This window comes from Herpailurus yagouaroundi, unplaced genomic scaffold (genome assembly GCF_014898765.1).
Source record: "Herpailurus yagouaroundi ecotype Mexico unplaced genomic scaffold, PumYag 100, whole genome shotgun sequence".
NCBI classification, from domain to species: Eukaryota; Metazoa; Chordata; class Mammalia; order Carnivora; family Felidae; genus Herpailurus; species Herpailurus yagouaroundi.
Window position 1 is genome coordinate 55,490,213 of NW_024412391.1, and position 18,508 is coordinate 55,508,720.

The 18,508-nt window shown below is 35.2% G+C and overlaps 1 protein-coding gene across 10 annotated transcripts in view; it reads left to right on the plus strand.

Moving 5' to 3' along the window:
- The window catches only part of DGKB (diacylglycerol kinase beta), a 750,184-nt gene that overhangs the window by 208,647 nt on the left and 523,029 nt on the right, over positions 1 to 18,508 (plus strand). For all 10 annotated transcript variants that reach the window (XM_040472539.1, XM_040472542.1, XM_040472540.1 and 7 more), the window contains 4 exons: positions 4,282 to 4,399; positions 7,002 to 7,090; positions 7,174 to 7,290; positions 17,320 to 17,418. In XM_040472539.1, coding sequence (XP_040328473.1) covers positions 4,282 to 4,399; positions 7,002 to 7,090; positions 7,174 to 7,290; positions 17,320 to 17,418 — 423 coding nt within the window. The remainder of the gene's footprint in view (positions 1 to 4,281; positions 4,400 to 7,001; positions 7,091 to 7,173; positions 7,291 to 17,319; positions 17,419 to 18,508) is intronic.

Genomic DNA, 18,508 nt, shown 5'->3' on the forward strand with positions numbered 1-18,508 from the left:
GCTCGGTGCTGTGATGTGCTCTTGGATTTGCATTTGAACCCAAGAATGGCAGGTCCTGAGCCTGGCTTTTAAAAATGGGATCTGGAGATAAGCCGTTGATTGCAACTCTACTCAGAATTTTAAACTGTCTCTCTGCATTCTCTTTGCCCAGATCTGATGTAACTCATCTTTCTGTCTTAAAGAGCATTTTCTTACATATTGTTATATCTTTTTGGAGACCTTGAGCAGAAAAGGGAGGTAATTGAATGGCCATTATTATTTAATAAGTTGGAATTAATTTGCAACATTTGCTCTTGAAAGTGTCTTAAGTGAAGTCAGCTGAAACAGACAGGGATGTGGCCCGGTATGGGGATTAGGGGCATTTTGGCTATGGCATTAGTAAATTTCTCCTTCAGGTCTTCTGAAAAAATGAGATTATTTATAGTAGCCCTAGTTCACTTGAACATGATATGTGATCTTGGATGCATTTAGGGAAAAACTAAAACTTTAGAAATCATTAGGGTCATGAAATAGCTTCCAAAAATTTCCAAGGGGCATTCTTGCCTTTGAAACCTCCTTTTGACTTCTAGGGAGTAAAAAGGGAAGAGGAATTTAGGGCTCTTTCTCTGTGTGAACTTGCCTCCGTTTCATTAAGTGGTTCTCTGTCATAATCAGTTCACAGAACTGAACCACTTCACTTATAAAATACAGTGTTTTGTAAATATCAGGAGGAAATTTCTACTAAAAGTGATGTCTGGTAATGAAAAACAGAACAGATTTTTTATGAAACAAAGTATAGTAAACCTACAAACATCCTTCTCAAGTCTTTTGGCTAAAACATTGGGATGTTACAACTCAACCCAATGATAGTAATAATATTTGCTGTTTATATAACACCAATCTTCTGAGGAGCTAAATTGACTTCACAGGTATTGTATAATGAAACCTCACACCACAGCCTGGGAGAGGAAAGTAGGTGTTTCCATTTTATTAGAGAGGAAAATAGGAAGAGAGGTGAAATGGCTTATCCACATTTTCATAGTAGGCCAGGAATCAAGCCTTCTGGATTTTTCTCTTCATTTCTTGTTTAAAAAGATGAATTCCTTTCTATGACAATAAATATTTATTTGCAAGAGAAGTACTATTAGGGACATGCTCTACTGGCTGATAGAATATAATAAGGGACAGATTCTCCCTGTCCCCCACTAAGTTTAATAAGACAAACAAGACAAGACATGAAAATACAGAGGGCTGGAGTATAATTTGCACTGCTGAGAAATAGTTGGCTCCTGGTTTCAATTTCTTCTCTTGAAGTCACATACATATTTCATCCTTTGCATATTTTGGCAATGTATCCGGTTAAGAGCTATAAAGCTATTTAATTTGTTTTTTGGTAAAGTATTTTATGTCTGGGTAATGGATTTGTACATCAGTTACAGCCTGTAACATGGCTAAGTGTTCTGATTGACAGAACACCCACGTTCAGACTTGTTTATTTTTTGATAAGGAAAATGCCAGCTAACTTAGTCCATATGTGCTCTTCAACAAGATGAGGCTTATTCACATGTAATGGACATTCATTTAAAAATAAAATGACAAGGATTATAAGAACAGTAATATGTATTAAAATTCCATATTTTTTTCTTTCCTCTTTTCACTTAAGAATGTTTGTTTAACCTGATTTTATCTATATCTATGTATTATTTCTATCTACCTATCTATAGCTATGTGTCTATATCTATATCTGTATCTGTATCTATATCTGTATCTGTATCTATATCTATATCTGTATCTATATCTATTAAATTAACAACCCCCTCACTTAAACTTTTCACTTAGAATGTTTTATTCTTATTTTAAGGAATAGAAATTTTAAAATACAGACAGTTTGAAAAACATAGCAATGCTAAACAAATATATAAAATGTTCCATTCATATAATAACAACACTAGAAATCTCATGGCTCAAACAAATTAGAACTGGATTCAGAAAGTACTATAAACACTATTTCTTATTTTATTTTATTTATTTTGAGAGAGACAGAGAGAGCATGAGCCGGGAGGGGCAGAGAGAGAATCTCAATCTCCACTCTCAGTGCAGAGCACCACACAGGGCTTGAGCTCATGAAACCATGGGATCATGACCTGAGCCGAAATCAAGAGTTGGGCACTTAACTGACTGAGCCACTCAGGCACCACTATAAAAACTATTTCTTAAGTTGTGGAAGAAAATTAAAACACCAGTGTTTTCTGATGTCCTCTCCACAATACCCTTAGCATAACTGCTTTTGTTGACAGCTTGTTTGTCAAAACAAACAAACAAAAAACAAAAAAAACTAAACATTGTCCAGAACTGTGAAGGGCCTAAGAAGTTCCCTACTTGCACATTAGCAAGTTAGCTTGTTCAAGTTTCATGTATGCTGGCAGAGGACATGAGACACCTGGGTCAGAAACAAAGGACATTTATTTATAGCACAGCAAGAGGTAGGAGCTGCATGTTTGAGCCAGTTCTCTTGGCCTATAGTCTCACACAGGTGATGGAGCATGTCACAAGGAATCACTGTGCACAGCCTCAGAGCTTGGATCCCCTGGCTCGGGGAAACTAAATCTTTTATAATGTGCAATAAACAAACCTGCTTAACCTTTTCTTAGAAGAGAGAGATTATTTTTATTATACTGGACAGTAAGTAAAACTGCCCTCTGCTCTGTAGGGAGATCCTTCTCTATTGTCCAAGGCTACCTGTTTTTCAAATATCTTTACAAAGATAACCTGGAAAAAATGACAGTTCTTCTGCTTACAAAATGTGCAGAAATTCAAGACACCCATGGAGAATTATCTCCCAGGAAACATTTTCATTAATGTTTCATATTATGATGCAAATTTGACATTTCTGGTTCTAATGTAAGAGTTAGTTACTATGGATTTAATCAAGTATTTTAAATCTGATGGTTTTATCTCCTCACTGGAAATAAAAAAAGGTGGTCAGGAAGCATTATTATTAATATTTTAGTATAAAGAAAAATGAAACGATATGGACATGTTTATATTGTCCCACCACTATGGAAAATGTATTCATGTCACAGCACACAGTAGGTGATCAAAAAGTTTTATTAGGTGAATGTGTTCTGAAAAATATAATAACTAGGCTAACGTGAAATATCATGTCCTATAATGGTTGCCATTGAATAAGTGATGCCTAAAATTAATCTGAGTTTGATAGAATTTGGTGAATGGTGTACATGTTCTGCAAGGACAGAAAATGATAGTAACAACAGTAATGGTATTTAATAATTTCATTTAGTATCTTGACCTTCTTGTAAGGAATTCAAGAGATTCAGGAGCATCTTAGTATTTCATTTTACTTCAGTCTGAACAATATAGATGTAATTAAATACCTATTAGAGAAATAGCTATTATGATATTATATAGTTTTACTTAGAAGAATAAATCATAATTATAATTGTTATGAAAAGTGTGATTTAACTCAAACTTAAGATTATTATAGCAAATAACTATAGTGCTTGTTATAAATAAATAGCATAATACAGTTTTAATATTTTAGCACCTTTCTATGAGATCAAAATCACTCATATTTTATGGAAGAGGAATAAACAAGATGATAATATAATTAAGTCCGATAATAATATAATTAAGTCCTTAAAAAAGTTTATCTTTTAAATTTTGCTAGCTGTGACATACAAAAATACACTAATGTAAATTATAAGGTGTAAGTAGTCCTCAACTGAAGTCTTAAAATAACACCAATAACTTACCTTTAAGTAATTGTTCTTTCCCACCCCATTCCATCCATTCCTCTGCCTCCTTTAAGACCCCCTATCATGAAATTTGAATATTCCTACTACTAAGCAAGGGTTAACATTCTTTCCAAGTTTGTATTTGTCAGGCTTTTCCACTCAAGAAGAGCGTTTTCTCTTTATTTATTCATTTACTTCTTTCTGGAATTGTTCTAAGGATAAAATTTTCAAAGGCGAGGCAAGCATGTCCCCTTTCTTAGGGAGTGCTCGGTTTGCCAGGTCATTATGATGGTTTGGGACATGCTGTTGAACTGTTGACATTAGACAAGAATGTGTGCGTTGCTATAGTATCCGAGATGTGTTAGCGGATCTCATTCCACTAGAGCACATGTGTTTTTCTAGACTCTTGGGCGATCTTGGAGAAAGTCAGGGATGAAATAACAGATTGTCTTCAAATGCCTCAGTCCAGCTCTGAATTTTATTGGCACTTGCATATTCCACTGTTTATTTCATTAAGTGAAATCTGTTTCTTTTGCGTCCTGCGCAGAACGTGAAGGATGACGGACAGCATGTGTGGCGACTCAAACACTTTAACAAACCTGCCTACTGCAATCTTTGCCTGAACATGCTGATTGGTGTGGGGAAGCAGGGCCTCTGCTGTTCCTGTGAGTATATTTACTTTGCCTGGACGTCATCACCTGGAGGAAAGGTTGATTTCATGGAATAGTCCTATTTGTAGATGGAGACCTAAGAAATGATTCTGACCTTTCCTGTACCTAGGATTCATGTTTCCCTGCAATATGTTCCTAAATGTTTAGGTCTCTCTGGTTTTATCTTTCTTCACTTTTGAGAAACCTTCCCCTTGGAAAAGAACAAAGGACATTTTCCAATTGAGTAGCCATTTTCTTTCCATTGTAGTTTGATTTATGTATGATTCCCATTTCTTCTGGGACTATTATGAAAATTCCCACTGGTTTCTCATATTTTTATCTTACTCATATTTGCCCTTTTTTTCCAAGTTAGCCACTTAATTCACATTGTCTTCCTATCATGAGACATTTCTTTTAGGTCTTTTAAGAACAATTAAATTAATCAATTACTAATTTGCATTCAAATTAAGGATACAAACTAATCTTAAAGCTCAGGCAAGTAATTTTTAATGCTAGCGTGAGGAAAACCTTCATATATGATTAATGGATATTGGGAACCAAAGGGTTGCCACTTCATGAGTTGTGGCCATTATTTCCATTTCAGTACACTTACCCTTACAGTTTCCGTTTTTTTCTGTTGAGTGAGTACTGCCCATTAGAGTTTTCTGGTAGTATAGATAAGAATTTATTAACAAGTCACCTAAGTATTTTTAAATACACAATATTTATGCCTGAGAAATGTTTACATTTTCTTTTGACCCTGTTAAAACAGAGGAATAGTGTGTCCTAATCAATAAATATGCCATTCTCTTAGTCCAACAATTTGTCCAACCATCTCCTTTTCTGCTATGTGTGGAGTTACTGAAAACTGTCAAGTACTTTTTTATGTTTACTTATTTATTTTTGAGAGAGAGAGAGCCAGAGAGAGAGAGCTAGCATGTGACCAGGGATGGGGGAACAGAGTGAGAGAGGGAGAGAGAGAATCCCAAGCAGGCTCCATGCTGTCAGTGCAGAGCCCAATATGGGGTTTGAACCCATTAACAGCGAGATCATGACCTGAACCAAAATCAAGAGTTGGATGCTCAACCAACTGAGCCACACAGGTATCCCAGAAACTGTCAAGTTTATTAAACACATCCCATTTTTTGGTGCATGTATATTAAATCTAATTTCTTACTTGGCTTCCATACAGCCCTGCTGGCTTCCGATACTATTTTTAGGTAGCAGCATCTTTGGTACTATATCTGAGAACTGACTTCCTCTTACGTGTCCCATTTGACATAAAAACCATGTTTTAATGCCACGTTTAAGTGATATTAATAAAGTTATGTGAAATTGGCTTATGTCACTTCAGAGGGCAGTTTCTAGTGGCCACATTTGAGAGGCTAGTTATGCTAGAACATACTTTATGTACAAAGGAAGTAATCTCTTTTTAAACTTTATTTTTTTAAAGTTCACTTATTTGTTTTGAGAGAGCAAGAGAGCATGAGTGGTGGAGAGGAAGAGAGAGAGGAGACAGACTGAATCCCAAGTAGGCTCCACACTGTCAGGGTGGAGCCCGATACGGGGCTCTCAAACTCATGAACTGTGAGATCATGACCTGAGCTGAAGTCAAGAGCCTGATGCTTAACTGACTGAGCCAACAAAGTGCCCCTAAACTTTGTTACTTTTAAGGAAAAGGATTTTTCATGGTAGATTCTACTGATGGGAGCATATGAAACAAAATGATAATTCATTGTGAGTGCCGTCAAAGAGAGAGTGAGAATTTTGCTCACAAATTTTAACTGAACAGTGTGACAAATGTAATACTCAACATTGTTACCAATATGGAAAAGAAGAAAAAGTGTGATTTCGTCTTCAAAGTCACCAAGGAAATAAAAATTGTGGATATTTTAAAACAGTTTTACTATATAAATATGTGAATTTAGTATTGTTCATTCCAATTCTACGTAGTGGTTTGTTTTTGCCTTATTGAGAGGACTACACAGTAATTTTTTATTTAGTTTTTATTCTATATATTTATACATTTAGAGCTCTTTTAGAATAGGTGGTTCCTTTTGGACAAGCAGTGCCATCATGGCAAGTGAGGGATAAACTTATTCTGAAGGCCTGGCATGTATGATGAAATCTATTCTCTGGAAATGGACTAATCAGCCATTTAAGGTTTAGATAAATCAATAGAGAAAATAGCATAAACTCGTGGGCTTTTATTTCCATGCCCTCCAGCTGCCCTCATGCCTATACTTTGTAAAATATAGATCTCTTCCTTCTAGCAAATGACACCAAGCCATTTGGCAGTCATCAATTTGTCTTTAATATTTCTGTCATCTGGGAATTATTGTGAAAAATTTGAGTGAGGCCTGATTTAATTAAGCATTTCCTGCTATGCCATGACAGAGGAGTCTTGGTTTTTCACATGCATAATATTTCCTGTACTAATTGGCCTTTTGTATTCCATGGTAAAAACAGTCAACTTAGACGTTTTCTTGATGTAGCTGATTGGATTGATTAGGGGGCAGTGGATGTAGAATGAGGTTCTGTTAATGTCGTTCTTTCCCTATACAATTGCACTCGGGACCAGCATTAACTCTGAATGTGTATACGTGTTTCTTTTCAGTTTGCAAGTACACAGTGCATGAGCGTTGTGTGGCTAGAGCGCCGCCTTCTTGCATCAAGACGTATGTGAAGTCCAAGAAGAACACTGATGTAAGTGTGTAGCTGTACTTGCTCTCTTAGGGTGATGTTGAGGTATGCCTCCTCTCAATCACAATGTTCTTTTCTTATTCTAGGTCATGCACCATTACTGGGTTGAAGGTAACTGCCCAACCAAGTGTGATAAGTGCCACAAGACGGTTAAATGTTACCAGGGTCTGACAGGACTGCATTGTGTTTGGTGTCAGATCACAGTGAGTAACATCGGAAAACAAATCTCTAGCATTCACTCAAAATGACGACACTCCAAGAATTTTATCCTGGATGATGATCCAGAATTTTAGACTAACTTAGCATAAAACCATGGAAGCTTCTTATCCCATGTGGCTCTCAAAGGGATAAGTGTCAGAGTCAGATTTGTCCTCATAGAATCCAGAATCTTAGAACTACTGACATTCTTAGAGAATTTACCATTATGTAGATTCCAGCTATGTTCCAGGGAGCTCTGGGGGGTTACCAGGAAGGTAATGAAAAGCCATGGCTAGGGGTGGGCACTGTGTGTTGGGTATAGTCTGTGTAGAACTCCGCTCTCCCTCCATCCCCAGTGCTATTTTGGAAGAAATTTGTTTTACATGTTGTAAATGTATTTTAATCACAGAATCTATGGGCTTAAAAAAGGTAAAAAGATGAAAAAAACTTAATTATATAACGAAGATCCAAGACCAAGAAACATAGCAAATTGATGTTGACCACATGGCTAGGTAGACATGCAAGTGGGTCAATATTTTAGTTCTCGATGCTTCTAAGAACTTATTTCGTGCTTCTTCACAATATGTTGTTGCCTTGTTTCTTCACTTATATCATGATTTGAGGGATACAGTTTTACATGTGGCATTTACATATAATATTTATAGATGTAAACTCTAGTCATTATAATGATACTGAGAGTTGACAAAGAAGAGGTAAATTGGTCTTTTCTGGGAACTTTTAGGATTCTACTTGGTTTGTATAATTATGAAAACCTGGTTCAAATAAATTCTGGAATAAATGATTTTAGATGATATTGATACTATTTTTGTGCTTAATTTTTGGAAATTAGTGGGGTGCCTAGGTGGCTCAGTCATTTAAGCATCCGACTCTTGATTTCTCACAATTCGTGAGATCAAGTCCCACACTGGGCTCTCTGCTGACAGTGAAAAGACTGCTTGGGACTCTGTCTCTCTCTCCCTGTCTCTCTGCCCCTCCCCAGCTTACACTCATGAGTGCTCTTTCTCTCTCTCAAAATAAATAAATAAATAAACATTAAAACATGATTTCTGAGAATTAGATAGAATGCCATTTTTATGGCATAGTACAAAAATATTTATGGAATTGTTTCCCCTCCCACACATAACATTTTGATTTTGTTTTTCCAGCTAAGGCATGAGTGCGCTTGTTAGAGAAGAAATTGTTCTTGCTTTTGTGCAACTAAAACAGTAGAGGGCACTGTTCCAGTTAAGTACATTTTTCTGTAGTGCCCCTGATCACCATACCCCACAAACCATTTATGATTTTTCTTAAGCACACATATGCATAACACACAGGATAATGAGAAAAACAAACTGTGACTTGCATTTCAAAAATACAATTACGTACTTTTTTAAACGAACACATTTTCTTCAATCATTTTCAGCTATTACTCAGTTAAATTACATTTACATTTGAAATTTCCTCAATTATGAAAGACAGTTTTATACTTTTGAAGTGTTTGGTTATTATAATAAAATGTGTAACAATGATTTAAATTACTCATATGGATTACTTAAACGTGTTAAATCCTCAGTTTTAAGAAGACCACACTATTTCGTTTTAGAAAATTTGTGCACATTATATAATAATTTTTGTTTGCTAAGCATCTGTAAAATATGCAGTTTTTGGTTCAGATCTTATAGAAGCCTGTTTTGATTATTTTTCCCTTAATAGTGCATCTTTCATTAGTTATATCTTGACTTAAACTGAATTAGGGGTGCCAGGGTGGCCTAGTGGGTTGAGCGTCCGAATTCGGCTCGGGTCATCATCTCACAGCTCGTGAGTTCGAGCCCCATGTTGGGCTCTGTGCTGACAGCTCAGAGCTTGGAGCCTGCTTTGGATTCTGTGTCTCTCTCTTTCTCTTCCCCTAACCCACTTGCATTCTGTCTCTCTCTCCAAAATAAATAAACATTAAAAAAAATTTTTTAATATAGAAAAAAAATAAATAAACTGAATTGGGACAATATCAGAATTTATTTCTTCTTTATATTTCAAGTTATTTCCTCATTCTTCATAAATTTCAAATGTAATGTCTTAGGTTTGTTTTTCTTCTCTTTTTTAATTTATTTAAATTAATATCTTTTAAATGTGTACTCATCTTAAACATGCATTGCTAAATATAAAATATGCATTGCTAATGCAAAAGCTTTTGAGCTTCTGGAATTTTCTTTATTTAGCTCATTTCTTCCTTTCATTTTTTAATCTCCATGAAGTGTCCTCTCCTTTCTATTCTATGGAAATGACTCATATCAAAGTTACCATTGGGAATAGTCTGTTATTTCTATTTCATGAATCTTGAAATTATTTTCTTGTTTTATATCCCATTTTGTTTCCCGACCTTTCTTCCATATGTTTTAATGGCCCTCTCATCTATGGCTCCACAAATCTGCATTGCTACCCCAACCACTTATTAGTCACACATTTACATTTGATCTGAATGTTGGCCCCAATCTTGTAAGAAATTGGGCCTTGCTTTTGTAGGAAAGAGGGTGTTCCCTCTGAAGAAACTATATACTTTTTCAAGTCTCAGGATTTCGTGTCCAAATCAATTCAGACAATAAACCCCTGACATCTTAAGTAAAGATCAGTGCATATATGAAGATTACTTTGTCACTATGGCAGGGCACAATATAACCTATAAATGTCTTCAAATCCTTTAATTCTGGGTCACTTGGGTGTCTCAATAGGTTGAGTGTCCCACTCTTGATTTTGACTCAGGTTGTGATCCCAGGGTCATGGGATCAGACCCGGAGTTGGGCTCTGTGCTGAGCATAGAACCTGCTTAGGATTCTCTCTCTCTCTCTCTCTCTCTCTCTCTCTCTCTCTCTCTCTCTCTCATTTTGCCCCTCTCCCCCTGATCTCTATCTCTCTAAAATAAATAAAATGAAAAAAAAATCCTTTAGTTCTACTTAAGAAATAAAGGAGCAGTGAGGGGTTAAAGGCAGAGTAAAAAAAAAAAAAAAAAAAAAAAAAAAAAAAATGGCTGCCCTCTTACTAAGCTCTGCTAAGTCCTGAGGCTTCTGGAGAACCTCAGCCTTATTTTTCACACACCATGATCTCTAAAGGTCATTCGGGTATTTGGTTTATGAAACAAAATTCCACAATTTTTAAAAAAAGTTGTCATCTATCCAAAAGAATATGTAGCCCTCTCAAAAGTAAGTTCAGCCTTTTCTGCACTTTTGGATTTTTAATTATGAGCAATTTTAAGGACATATTTATTAATTTAATGATGCTGTACCTAGGTTAAACAGAAAATATTTTCCTTAGAATATTTATATATTTACTGCCATCTATAGTTTCTTCTTGAACCATTGTATAAAGATTTTAGTATAAAATGGATTTTATACCAGTTCTTAACTGGTGCTTACCTACTACTACTCATTGCCTTTAAACAGACTGAATCTACTTTCTTATGTCTATGCTTCTCAGAAAGTTCTATTAATATAGCACATAGCTAGCAGAAGTTGTGAAAGAGATGGGTTGTGGCCTCATCAATGCTGAGTTTTAGGGAGACTTACCTGAATGGAGTCTGTGGGAAATAGATTGCAGAGAGAAACAAAGAGCATGAAACTTCATTTCACAGGTTTCCCAAATGCCATTATTTCTTTTATGTTTACTTTTAGAAATGGGTTGAGTCTTCTAAGGCCGATCAGATAGATTCTTAACATGGTCACTGTCCAACAACTAAGATAGCAGTTGTATAATCTTGGGCTAGACATATAAGAAGTTGTGAGCTGTTTCCTAATTTGTAAAATGGAGTTAATGGATATGCACCTTATGGGATTTTTGTAAGAATTAAACGAGTAAAAAAAAAATCTCTGTAGGTGTATTTAGGGCAAGACCTCACACATAGTAAGTGCTCAGTAATTGACAATTATTAACATAACGAAATCTAGGCAAAATATCATAAGGTCACAAAATCCAACCCCTGGTTCACAGAGGGCACTCCATGATTATTACTCATGCCCTTTCTCTTTCACCTCTGGAAGGATCTAGTTGCCCAGACTAAATCAGACTAGTATCTGCATATTCTAAAATCATCCAGAACCATGTGGTCCTGAATCTCACTAAATCCTAGACTAAGCTGATTTATTTATATTCACAAAAAGCACCAATTCCAGCTCTCTCTTTTCTGTCAGCCATGGCATCATCATGCTTGCAGTCATTGGAAATAAAGTTAGAAATCAGTTTCTTTTATTCTTGTCTTTCACCTTTCTCTCATATAGTCAACCTATCACTGAGCCTTGACATTTTTTCCTTAAAATATCTCTCTCGGATTTGAGTTTTTGTATCCATCATTCACAGCCCAAGTGCAAACTCTTAGCACCTCTCAACTAGATTAGAGTCAGAATCTCTTGGCTTATCTCCCTAACAGAAGGTACTTTTCCTATAATGCAGGCTGCAAACCACCTCCAGAATCATCTTCTGAAAATACTAGTTTGTTATCATATGCCACCTTCAGCACCCTATAATAGTTCTGTGATAATAAATGCAGCCCTCACTTCCTTTTACCCGACCTGGTTTTCATTTCCTCAAATATCAGCCCCAAACCCAAGCACATGACGTATATGTTATTCCTTTCTACACACAGCCCCTGCTGTAGTCGTGCATAGCTGTGGGCAGTCCCTTGGGAGGGCCATGCTTCCCCCTTACCTGTTATTTTACTTACTTTATTCCCTTGACTGTACCCACCTTGAATTCTAACGGCCCCTCAAAAACCAAATTAAGTTCCATATCTTCCTTGAAATTTCCCTTGACACTAATCACTCTCTCTCTCCTTTTTAAAAATACTTTCTATACATTGAGTCAATACCAAAATGAAAGACTAAATGCTCTCCAGTGGTTTCAGGTCTACGTACTGAAGTTGTACACACTGCCAGACTACAATGTGATTGAGCTCCTCGTCAAAAATAGACACTTCTACCTAATCACCTAAAGTACTTAACAGAGTATTGAGGTTAGAGAAGGTCCTCAATAAGTTAACTTAATCACTGATATACTCGTCTTCTTAATGTTAAATATTGAATTTTAAGTGCACATCCTAAATTCTGTTTTTTTAAAAAAGATCATCCTATAATACCTAAATCTGCATCAACTATGCAAGTAAGTTTACACAAATACTAATGGTAAAAACTCATTTTAATACTTCCTTTTTAGTCAGCAGTTGTGGCTTCTTGAAATGATACTTTTTGCCAGATTGTAGATTGTAAACTCTTAGAAAATAGAGTTTTATCTCCTGTTGCAAACCTTACGTGAAAAAATAAAAACAGAAAACTCCTAAGTAGGAATAGTGTAAACTATCTTCTAGCATTTATGAAACCGTTTTATTACATTTTTATAATTCAATCAGTCATACTAAATATGTTCATTGATCCTCTCTTCCTTCTCTTGTTTACATTCTCTGATCCCAAGATCCCACTATTTATACGTTTTCATTTCTGTTGAGAGTTTATTTCCTTGACATTCTATTTAAAACAAGTTGTAATTTGCTCCTCATTGTAGTTAAATGTCCCTGGTCAGGTAGAGCTCCCCAGGATAGGAGGGTGATATATTTCATTTGAACTTGACTAAAGAAAGCCTATATTGTGGCTATGAATTATTTACTTTTGGTATCATGAGTGCTACTACATTATTAGAATATTAGGCCACCAGCAGTAGTGTTTAAAGGTTTCCAATACCTTTCCAACAGGAATATTTATGCTTTAGCAAAAGCTTGCATTAAAGCAGCAACCTGCACTTGCAAAATGTTAGAGATAAAAGGGTGTGTAAACCACCAGTGTTTTTGTAAATCAGGTCCCTTAGTTTTGCTTTGGAAGAATGACTTACTTTTCTTTTCCTCCAAATTAAAATGAAAATATATTTCCTATTTTTCCTCCTTTGACTTCTTAAATTCCAATGCTTTCTTTTCAATAGAGTACCCCAACTCTTTTCTCAACTCTTCCCTGTAAACACACACACACACACACACACACACACACACACACGTGCGTACGCACTCACACACACATACAAACTCTCACGTTTTCTTTTTCTTCCTAACTTGAGACAGCTTTTCCCAATAAACATAGATCTGGCTGTAAATTAGGTGCTATTGGAAATTGTCATAAACTCTAAAATTATTTCCAAATCTTTAATTCACTTCCAGGAAAAGCTGGTTCGTATTTTATGAATTTTGTAGATAAAGGTCTGATTCCCTTAACTCAAATGGGAATTTCTGTATGTATAATAAAATGACCTATGCGTTACTCTTAGAAAAAATTGCAAACACAACCATAAGCACACATAAAAACATTTAAAAGAAGGTAACAGTTTCCTATTTCTGGGCTCTATTGGCCATTTTATTGAAGACCTGGGATTCATCAATGCTCTAGTTTATTTGTATTCTTGATGAGGATTTTTGTATTTACACTTTTGGTGATTTGGGATCTGGGTTATCTTTAAGACAATTTTCAGTCTTCAGCAACTTATTGACACTGAAAAGGACTCAGCTGTGTCTTTTACTGATATGCTTGTCTGTAAAATGTCATGGTGACAAGTTTAAGCAAATTGTTTTTGTTGCTGATTATGTTCGCTTTTTTCATTTTTAAGATTGTATTGAAAAATAACATACATGCAGGAGAGTTTAAATGTCCTAAGGGTAGAGCTCAATGAATTTTGCACAAATGAACGCTCCATGTAACAAGAATCTGATCAAGAAATAGAACATTACCAGTAACCTAAGATTTCGTGTGAAGGGAAGGAAGGAAATTTTAAATTCTTTCATATCCTATTTTCTGGACATTTGCTGTTTTTTAATAGACTTTTTATTTTTAGAGTAGTTTAAGGTTCACAGCAAAAAAATGTTCACTTTTAATCTTGATAAATAGTGCTGAGAACTATGTATTATTATTATTATATTTGGCTTTCACATTTTATCCCTTGTCCTCAAGTGTATCTCTGAGCAATACAGTGAATAAACTAGATCTGCTGTACAAATTTGACTTACAGCTTTTAGAATGATGAGAATGATCAGCAGTTCCAACATGGTGTCCTCAGTTTTGACACTTTTGGCTTCATACAATGTCATGGTGTCTATGGCCACCTAAATATATTTAGCAGCTATAGGATTCCAGTCTTTAAAAAAGGTGTAAGGCATCATTGCACATTATTAGTTAATATAGACTTTTGGGGTAGGAGAATTTTCTTGCACTCTGTGTCCCTGTTTCACTGACGATCATATAGTTACCAACTTTCTCATAGTCTCTGTTATTGGCCTATGTTCCTGCAGGATTCTACCTCACAGCTGACTCGATAAACCTCAATGATATGAGCCATGTGACAGGCAAACTGAAAAAAAACCCTTACTAGCTTTATTTAGCACTTCTACTCTGAAATCTCCAACCCCAGATATGAAGAGTTATTCCCTGTGCATACATTCTGTTGAGCTCATCACTATGATTCTACTGGACTCCTTAGTTCTTTCTTTTTGGATGGAAAACAGGTAAGAAAGAAAGAGAGAAAGAAAGAAAGAAAGAAAGAAAAAGAAAGAAAGAAAGAAAGAAAGAAAGAAAGAAAGAAAGAAAGAAAGAAAGAAAAGGAAAAAGAAAGAAGTGTCATTAAGTTTATGTTTGCCATCTCTTCTTACATCTGATAACGCTCAAATAACTATACAGAAAGTTCACTTGTCCTTTACCAGATCAGTTGCAAATTGTTGGAAGCACATGGAATGCAGGTATGGAGGAGGCTGAGGCCTTCAGATAGCACATCTGTGGTCAGTGCTGGCAAGAGATTAGGAGTGCCCTGCCCCTCTGTCCTTCAGAGTCACGTGTGAGGCTTTACAAACTTCAGTCAAGAGTAAAAATTCAGTGCTTTCTCATTCTGTACACACAAGGATTTTTATTATAGATCTTATCTCTACAAAATAGAGGCTTCTGAGAGTCTGCATTCTCAGTTTTAAAGAGGTTGTGCAGGATCAAAACACAAGAGCTTTTTTGCTGTGACACTCTACTAACACATGAGTGTTAAGACTCATCGTTTGTGTTTGGTTTGGGTTCAGTTTTCATAGTGATGGATATATTAGTTTCCTAAGACTGCCATAACAAAATGCCACAAAATGAGTAGCGTAAAACAACAGAATTTTATTCTCTCATAGAGGCTAGAAATTTGAAATCAAGATGTCAGCAGAATAATACTCCCTGTGAAGGCTCTTTGGGAGAATGCTTTCTTGCCTCTTCCTAGCTTCTGGTGATTGCCTTCCATCCTTGGTGTTCCTTGGCTTATAACTGCATCACCAAATTTCTACCTCTCTTGCCACATGGCCTCTTCCCTCCATCGCTGTCCCTCTATGTCCAGATTTTTCTCTCCTTATGAAGTCACCAGTTATTGGATTAAGGCTACTCTTACTCCATTAAACTTCATCTGACCTTGAATACATCTACAGAGATCTCTGCAAATAAGCTCACATTCACAGGTATCAAGAATTAGGACTTCAACACATCTTTTGAGGAAACCATTGTCCATTAAGTCCACATCCAAAATTCCAGGGCCATGATTTATTCCAAGGAAATTGACTAAGTCCAATAATTTAATAATATATTTCACCAGTCACTAGTTCTAATTTGAAGTAACCATGCATTTTCATTTGCCAAATTAGAATACCCATTTATTTAGTTCTATTTTACATGTAGCTTGACCTTCTTTATCTTCAACATCTCTTACTTTTTGACAAAGATCCGCAATGCTTGTTAAGAAGATTAAGCCACTTTTGGGAAGGGGTTTACATGTCACTGAGAAGCAGAGCTGCTAATGATGGATGAATGTATAAAGGGTCTTTCATTTCATATAATGTGGCCTGATGTGCAGTAATTACAGTCCAAGTAGTCTTAAGTCAGGCAAGGAGGTAGTATGACAGATATTTTAGATTCAAGGGCAACAGAAATACACCTTCAGTAGATTTCTGTCACCGACTGTAAATCAATACTCTTTAGTTGTTTATGTTTGATTGCTAATTAACTGCTGACAAAGGTAAGTTTGTTTTTGAAATTAATGTAGCCATGACTTAAATGGAGTGACTTTTGGTCCCAAACTGAAAAAGTGATGCAGCTCTGCTTTTATTTTGAACTAGGCATGTTGCTTTATTAACATGTATAATTGTTCTAAAGTATTAATATTTTATGTTAAATTTTATATTTTAATAATTTTATATTAAATTTGTATGGTGCGGGAGAGGGAGAAATCCCTAGATGCCTTTAGCAAATTTGTATGATTCCAATGATAACTACCACCTCGATTTTAAAAATCACTATTTAATGCACTAGGTTATAACCTTAATTTAAACCTGTGACCAAGATGGATAAAAATATCAGTTTCGTTTCATACATGTTGAAAAGTAAATAACACATTATGTAATTATACACTAACTTAATGTAGAGCTGATAGATACAATATAAAGATAAATTTTATCATCATAATCATCTTCTTATATTTATATCCTGCTCCTACTGAGATGAATCTCTGGTTACATTTACATATTGAATTACAAAGTTAAAACTAATGATGGGATCAATTATGCCCCATACTGAGCTGTGCACTTTGGAATGACTTTGAGAAAACAGGAGGGTCAAAAAAAAAAAAAAAAAAAAAAGCATCCACAGCACACAGTGGTTTCAAGATTATGCTAACAGATAAGCAAAGGAAGGACTGTAGTAGACAACAATTTGTTGTCTTTGTCAAAGAAATCAGGTTTTTATTGGTGTAAAGCCTAAAGTATATTTTGAATATAAATATTTCTGAGAATTAGAAAATATATAGGCTGGGTCACAGAAGTTGCTAAATGGTTTATTTAAGGTAGATGTATAAAAGCAAATGTAATATGAATCGCTTTATGGTCATCTTAATTGTTCTTGTAATTCCTTTGATGTATTGTTAGTGTATTTGCTGTATCTTAGTTGAAATACCTGCTGTACGTTTGCTCTTGTCATGCCAGAGTTGATAGTGTCCTCTTTCTACTTTCCTAGCTGCATAATAAATGTGCTTCTCATCTCAAACCTGAATGTGACTGCGGACCTCTGAAGGACCATATTTTACCACCCACAACAATCTGTCCAGTAGTACTGGTGAGTTTTTCCTTCTCATCATCCTGCTATAACTTGGGGTATCTATGACTGACTGGTACACTATACCACTAAATGCTTCCAGAGCTAATTTTCCATTGATCAAGGCAGAGCTCTATAGATCTAAAAGACCTCATTACTGTGGAGTAGACACCTTTGCCCACTATATTTCCTTTTCTCTTCATGGCACAATAAACGTTTTAGTAAGGTATGCTCTAACTGAAGCTGACTAAGGCTTTATCACTTAGTCATGCTGTACTTACCAGAAATTGTATAGGCAGAACACTTCTACATTTTACATGTTTTATAGATCTAGCTTCCCAGAATAATGAAGTTACTCTTATAGGCAATTTTGCTGGGGATGCACATTATATATCTGCAACGTTGAGTTCTCTTATCTAGGTCAGAGGCTACCTAGAATGAGGACACATACGCTGAAGAAAGTTATGCACTGCCATTAGGTGTATTTTATTTTTTATTAGTGAACAGTAAATTTAACTATCTGCAAAATACTTAATTAAATAAATGTGCAAGTGGAAAATGTGTTGAGGTAACCCAGAAAAAAAGCAAACCTTGATAGAGAAGCAGATATTTAAAGATGATATTCATTTTACATTTCAAAATCCAAATTGTGTCTAAAGTTTAACACTTATTTTACAAAACAAACTATTTTTTTGTATATAATGCAATCTGTATTTTTTAAAAACTATGGAAATTAAGTGGCTGGAACTGCAGCTTGATATAATAAAAATACAACAACTAAAAAATGTTAGACAAATACTTTTCTAAAGGTCAATCTAGAAATTAATCAAATTACTCAATTTGCACCCACTTATGATTCATTTTGTAATTATCTGTAAAATACTGGTTGTATTTTAAATGTCTTTATTTAAAAAAATTATTTAAAACTCCTAATTTTCTCAAACTACAATATAGAGCAAAAGAAAATACCTCCACCTTGCTGAGGATAGCAATAACCGATTCTCAATTTCCTTTCTTTGTGTGTGATTTATTAGACATCCTGTAGCAAATAAGATTAATTAAAAATAATGAATGCCATATAAATATACTTTACATTTTTAGATGAATTGGG